The sequence below is a fragment of the Neophocaena asiaeorientalis genome, unplaced genomic scaffold (genome assembly GCF_003031525.2).
Source record: "Neophocaena asiaeorientalis asiaeorientalis breed wild unplaced genomic scaffold, Neophocaena_asiaeorientalis_V1.1 scaffold280, whole genome shotgun sequence".
NCBI classification, from domain to species: domain Eukaryota; kingdom Metazoa; phylum Chordata; class Mammalia; order Artiodactyla; family Phocoenidae; genus Neophocaena; species Neophocaena asiaeorientalis.
Genome location: NW_020185321.1, coordinates 7,561,840 through 7,568,510, shown reverse-complemented (window position 1 = coordinate 7,568,510; position 6,671 = coordinate 7,561,840). Strand labels below are relative to the sequence as shown.

Genomic DNA, 6,671 nt, shown 5'->3' with positions numbered 1-6,671 from the left:
ACTGTAGGCTGGGACTTGGCATGGGGTAGGGGTGGAATGGCCTGGCCTCAAATCCCAATTTTCTTATAAAGTCTCACCAAACAGAAGAGTGCTGGGGACTAGTTTGCAACACTGGGGACAAACTCTTCTGACTCTGAAATTAACGACTCCAGTTTTCTAAGCGCCAAAATCAGGCTAGGTCCTGATCTGAGGAATTTACCAGCCAGAGCTCACAGAATCCTCCTGATTCTGACAAGGGTGCATTATTCTCCCCCTTTCACAGATGAGGAAACTGAGGAACAGAAAGCAAGGACACAAAACCTCTTGAGCAAGCAGCCAGAATACCGCCCCCCCACCAACTGCCTCAGGGCCATCAGTGGCTGCATGTGTGAGGGCCAAGGGCAACCGGTGCCTCTCCCTCACCAGGAACCCAGTGGCCACACCTGTTCGCCTAGGTTTTCAAGAGGACAGAAGAGCCCAAGCTGGTCCCAGGTGCAGGGCTGGGTTCCTACATCCCATTCACACCCTCCTCCTTGCTGACTCACCCACAGCCCATTCACACCCTCCTTGCTGGTTCATGGCTGCGTGCTCTCCTTGTGACCTGACAGGTCAGGAAGGTGGTGATGGAGGTCAGTTGCTGGGTCCGGGCAGAGGAGGAGATCAAAGGAAGCTTGGCTGCTGGTGGACGTGGGTGTGGGCAGCCAGAACAGAGGTGGCCCCAGCACAGGGCCATGCGAGGCCTGCTCCCCCGGCGGGAGAGGGGCAGAGTCAGGAAGCCAACAAGAAGATAACAGGGCTAAGAAGTCAACAAGTCTTTATTAAACGCCTGCAAAGTTACTGGGAGGAGGCCATGATGCTGGACACACCTGTTGAAAGGGAAGGCCAGCGTCAACGTGAGCAGAATGGGAGACGAACCTCTAGCCACCAACCACAGTGCCCATGATTGGGCAGATGATCACAGACCCCCTCAGTCACCATCACAAAGGCAGTAGAGTTAAAAGTCTGGAGTCTGGAACAAGGAAGCCTAGGTTCAGGTCGCGGCTCCACCCTGTACCGGGGGCAGGGTGGGGGGGGGTGACCTCAAGCAAGTCGCTAAACATCAGTTTCCCACCTATAAGAACCATCTACCCTATGGGATTAAATGATGGCCTTAGAACAATGCCTGTTACTAAGTAAGTGTGGCTCGCTATCATCATCACCGTCATAGTAACATTTATTACGTACTGTTTGCAAGACACTCTGAGCACTGAACTTACATCTCCTCACTGCAGAACCCTTTGCTCCAGTGAGTTCTCTCAGAGAACCCCACCCAGTGGGCACATCCCATTTAGAGTGAGAGTCCACAGCCCCCAAATGTGGAGATGACTGCCCGCTCAATCTCGTTTCTCGATTAAGTAGCAACTTGGTTTGTACTCAGAGGCTACACCACACCAGTCCGTATCTTTCAAACACCAGAATCACACTCGAGACCCAGGGCCTAAGGAAGCAGCCCTTCCCTGTCCCCCGGTTCTCTCTCACTCCAAGACATCCATGCAGCGCAAAGCTGAGAGAGCGCGTGCTAGTGGAACAGCAAGTTTGCTCCAGTTGAGCAGCCAGTGGAGCCTGTGTTAGGTAATGTGTACGTGATGGTGACAAGGGTAACCTTCAGTGAGCTGTGGGACTGGTTCCTTGCTAAGTGGTGCACGTGGATTGCTTCACTTCACACTCGTGTACACCTCCATGAGGTGCCTATCGTGGTGGTGTTCAGTTACTTACAATAATGGCACCTACCTTACGGGGGTGACCTGAGGACCAATGACTTAAAAAAGTGTAAAGAACTACACAGTGTTTGTTATAATCATTGGTGCCATCATCCTCCCCTTATACGTGAGAAAACCGAGGCACAGAGAGGTAAAAACCTCTTGCCCAAAGTTACACAGCTATGAAATAAAGAGCCAAGACCCCACCCAGCTAGCCGGACTGCAGAGCCTGCACTTCCTGGGTGGTGTTTTGCTGGGTTTTAGCAGATGCGGGGCTGAGGCCCCGACAGCCCTGGGATCAGTGAAGGTGCGGGGACACCCTGCAAGGCCCCTCCAGACCCCGGGAAGTCTTACTGAGTGCTTCAGGGCAGGATATAGTACCCAGAATTCCAGGGGAGGACACCCAGCATTCTCTGCCATCCCTCCCTGGGCAGGCGGCCTGGGACGGAAGAGGTCAGGGGAGTCTGGCAGATGCCAATTTCCTGGCCTTGAACCAGAACCTATTGACCTGGGTCCTTTGGGGCCCCAGCCCTGGTCTGTCAAAGGGCACCTCCTCAGGCCTACAGCCTGAGGCCTCAGGCCACCACTCACTGTCAAAGTCGATCTTCTCCACGATATTCTTGGGCTTAATGCTCTCTTCCTGGCTACAGATGAAGATCTGGCCTGACTCATCGGTGCTCCAGCCGTACTTGCTCATCCACACCTTTAGCTGGCTGTCTGCAGGGGACACAGCAGCACAGGGGCTTTGCGCACTCTGATCCCACAGCACCGGGGCGCCAAGGTGTCCTCCTTCCCTGCCTTCAGCCGACCTGGTCTCCTGCTGCCCTCCTGCTGCCCTCCTGCTGCCGGCCTGGTGCTTCTATAGTTCATTCTCCGAACAGCAGCCAGAGGGAGCCTTTTAGCCTTCTCATCCTTCCCATTACAGGACTTTTGTCTTAGCCTCCTTTCATTTTCTATTTACCTCTCCCAGTTCGAAGCTCGGCTCCTAATGACAGCAGTGTACTTACCTGCCCTTCCCCACAATCTACATGAAATGGCTTCAAAATTAGGATGTCATCATTACCACTAACAATAAGCTTATGGCACCAGGTTTAAGCATTTCTTTGCAACTGTTTTTTGCCTTTAGAAAATATGCCTGTAAGGTTGTCCAGCCAGAGAAGTGTTCTGTTCCTTGAAATAACTCTTTTCTGTATGACTATTATTCATCTGTTTCTCTTTACATTCAATTCTAAGGGTTGTTTCATCCCCTTTTGATTTAATTTCACTTTTAAATATGTAAAACATCTATCCGAGGTAAAGCACTTAGTATAGTGCCTGACTCAAAGTGCCCACTAAAAGTTAGCTTCCACTGAAAACAAACATACATCCCACCAAAAACCCACCTGGCTCAAAAGGCAAAACTACCCAAGACGGTACTTAGAGAAGTCTCTCCCCCAACCCACCACTCTCCTCCCTGTTCTCACTTCTGGCCCCCAGGGAGTAACCATTTTCCTTAGTTCTTTTATTTTTCCTTCTTGCGTTTCTTTTTGCAAAATGAGCAAATACACACACTTTTTTTTTTCTTTTTGGAGGGATCTTTTTTTTTTTTGCGGTACATGGGTCTCTCACTGCTGTGGCCTCTCCCACTGCGGAGCACAGGCTCCGGACGCGCAGGCTCAGCAGCCATGGCTCACGGGCCCAGCCGCTCCGCGGCATGTGGGATCTTCCCGGACCGGGGCATGAACCCATGTCCCCTATATCGGCAGGCGGACTCTCAACCACTGCGCCACCAGGGAAGCCCTTGGAGGGATCTTTAAAAACATAAATCTGATCAGGTCCCTCTCTGCTCAGATCCTCCAGTGGCTCCATCTCACTCAGGGTAAAGGACAAAGTCCTCAGGCAGGAGACTCCTCAGTATCTGAAGCCCCTCCCACCACCATGTCTCTGCCCTCAGCTACGCCCCCTCACTCACCCTGCTCCAGCCGAGGGCTTCCTGGCTGCTCTGTGAGGACACAGGATCCTCACATTGGCTCTGCCCTCAGGCTGTAACCATTCAGATGCTGCACCTCCTCACTTCCATGTGCCTCCTGTCCCCCCGCCCCTCGCCCACGCCAGCCCTCTCTAGGGGCTGTCATGCATGAATTCCCACTGGACATGTACATCTTCATTTGTCATCTGCTTTGCCAACTCCACAAGAACGAATCTGAGTCATTCTGTGTTGTTCACTGCTGTGGCCCCAGGGCCTTGAACACAGAATAGGCGTTGAATTAATTTACGCAGAATAAATGAATGAATGCCATAGGATCCCTGCCAAAGAAGGGAACATTTTATACTAATTCCTTATTCCCTCCCTGGGCCTTCAATAATGAGCTGGTGAGGCAGGGGTGGGCCCATCTGAGAAGCTGGCTGAGGCCCACCGCCCTCCTCACTCCCAACCTCCTAAACGGGCGCTAGGGACCCAGAGGGGGCCTTACCTGTCAGATCCCCGAGCATCTCGGCCAGCAGCCAGCGATCAATGTGCTGATAAGTAATGCCCACAACATGGCAGATAACTGTGGAAATTAGGGACAAAGATGATGAAGGGCCACCCCCAAGACCCTGCTGCCACTCCCTCCCCCGCAGCAGGGAGCCCAAGCTCAGAGAGGAACTTACATTTTCGGACAGAGTCTTCAAAGCCAGTTATACCTTCCAAGAGGTCCATGTTTTCATCCAGGGCTTGCTGTGAGGGGATTTACAATGTTGAAATAACATTAACATCAATAATGTCAAGAATATTAACACTGACAATAGCAGAAGCGAACACCCCAGCATTCACCCCACGTGCCAGCCCTTCTTCTGTGTGCAACCTTATGATGGAACAGTTGCTGTTTTTTGGCCCATTTTATTTTTCTCTCTGGCTGCACCGCACAGCATGTGGGATCTTAGTTCCCTGACCAGGGTTCGAACCCGCACCCCCTGTAGTGGAAGTACAGAGTCTTAACCACTTGACCGCCAGGGAAGTCCCTTGCCCATTTTAGAGATGAGGAAATCAAAGCTCAGAGCAGCTAAGTGATTTGCCCAAAGTCACAGAGCTGGGGTTTGAACCTGGCAGGCAGAAACCACAGTCCCAAGAGAGGAGACAGATACAGATTAGCTACCTACACTCACCTACCTCCTCTTGGCTCCCATCTCCGAGAAAAGGGCAACGGTCCTACCACAGCCCACGAGGCCCCCCAGGATCTGCCCGCCACCTCTTCCCACTCACCCCCTCACTCCAGCCACTGGGGCTCCTCACTGCCCCTTAGAAATTCCAGACACCCGCCCACCTCAAGGTCTCTGCGCTGGCTGCCTTGGGGGCTGGAACTCTCTTCCCCCACGGCTACCACTCCCACCTCCTTCGGGCCTCTGCTCAAATGCCACCTTCCCAGCCAGGGCGCCCCCCAACCTCAGTGTGAGAAACGAGGAACCTGCAAGGACAACGGGAAGGAGCAGCCGGTGCAGCGGGAGGAAAGCCAGGAGAGCAGCTGTCCCGGAGGCCAAGAGACGCTGGCCAGGCAGCTGAGCCGGGGCCTGAGAACTTCCTACTGGACCTAGCAATGGGGACATCACTGTGGGTCTCAACAAGAGCAGTTCCACGGCCTGCGTGTGGGTTGGGGGGGCAGAGGCTTGGTCATAAAAGCCTGAATGCACTGAACGGCGTTGAGTTCATGTGAGCAGGGGGAGAGGGGAGGCTGAGCACAGGCAACCTGGCCCAGGGGCGGGCCGACCGACAGTCCCGATTCACCTGAGACTGAGGGTTTCCTGGGATGTGAGACTTTCAGCTTGAAAACCAGAAAAGCCCTGGGCAAACTGGGCCAGCCAGTGCCCCAGGCGGGAGCATGGCTGCAAGGGGAGCAGAGGGAGCGGGCGAGAGGCAGAGCTGGTGGGGAGTGTGGAGGTCCAGGGAGCATTCTCTTTTTTAGGCTAGAACTCACTGCGGGGTGGACGTGTTCCGTGGTGACAGAAACGGTGCGGGAAGGCCAAGTTTGCTGCTATCAGAGACTGGGGAGAACAGCTTGGGTGATGCTGCTGAGTGGGCCAGGGGGAAGGGGGTCGGTGCACCGGAGCAGGGGTGCCTGTGACGGGAGGAGGGACAGGTCGCCCACAAAGACAGAAAAGTGCTCTGTCAGCTGCCGGTAGACGTCGGGCCAGGGGCAGGAAGTTCTGCTTTGGCTGCTTCTATTTTCCCATGAAATGAGAAGCCCGATTGTAAGCTGAGGTGGGGAGAAAGTGGTGGTGATGGGCAGCTGTGAAGAGCTGTCCAGGCGAGGGGGAGGGAAGCAAGGCCCCAGGCCAGGAGGAGCTGAAGAGTGGGTCTGGGGCGCTTGCTGGGTCTTCTCCAGCCTGGAGCATCCCCTCAGACACAGGTGTCGAGGGGAGAAGCGCACACCTTGAGCTGAAGGAGGAAGCAGAACAGAGGACTGGGGCTGCTGGCCAGGCCCAAGAATGTCGGGTCGGAGGCTTGACCTCATGGGGGCGAGCTGGGAAGCGAGGAGGGAGTGGTCGGAGGGTGGAAACGTTTGATATAAATGGGCAGAAGAGGAGGCAATTGAGTACAGGCCGGTGGTTCCCAGCCTTAGCCGGCGATCAGAATCACCAAGGATAAGTGTTTAAAATCCCTAAGCCTAGACCACACCTGGACCAATTACATCAGATTCTGTGAAGGCAGGATTCACGTGTTCGTATTTGTTTTTTTAATTCCTCAGGGGTCCAATGTGCTGAGAGCTGGTCTAGGATGTGAGGGGCTCGGGACACAGGTAGGACAAGAAATCCGGAAACTGAAGAAGTCAGGGTGGTGGAAGGATGACGGATCTGCCCTTTCAAGTATCTGAGAAGAAAGCACTGGTAAAGAGTGGCAGTGAGCTAAATTCTTCACAAAAATGAGGAGCAGTCATGGGGGGCGGGCAGGGGGTTGCTGATACCAACAAAGTGGGGCAGGAAGTGCTATCACAGGCG

The 6,671-nt window shown here is 54.0% G+C and overlaps 1 protein-coding gene across 3 annotated transcripts in view; it reads right to left on the bottom strand.

The window, feature by feature from the left end:
- Positions 1-767: 767 nt before the first annotated feature.
- The window catches only part of EIF3K (eukaryotic translation initiation factor 3 subunit K), an 11,871-nt gene continuing 5,967 nt past the window's right edge, over positions 768-6,671 (bottom strand). For 2 of the 3 annotated variants that reach the window (XM_024733795.1, XM_024733793.1), the window contains exons 5-8: positions 4,350-4,416; positions 4,172-4,249; positions 2,310-2,435; positions 768-845 (exon numbers count right to left, since the gene is read on the bottom strand). In XM_024733795.1, coding sequence (XP_024589563.1) covers positions 814-845; positions 2,310-2,435; positions 4,172-4,249; positions 4,350-4,416 — 303 coding nt within the window. In that variant the 3' untranslated portion in view covers positions 768-813. Of the gene's footprint in view, positions 846-904; positions 2,436-4,171; positions 4,250-4,349; positions 4,417-6,671 lie in introns of those variants that run through there. The other variant, XM_024733792.1, reaches the window with a different exon arrangement.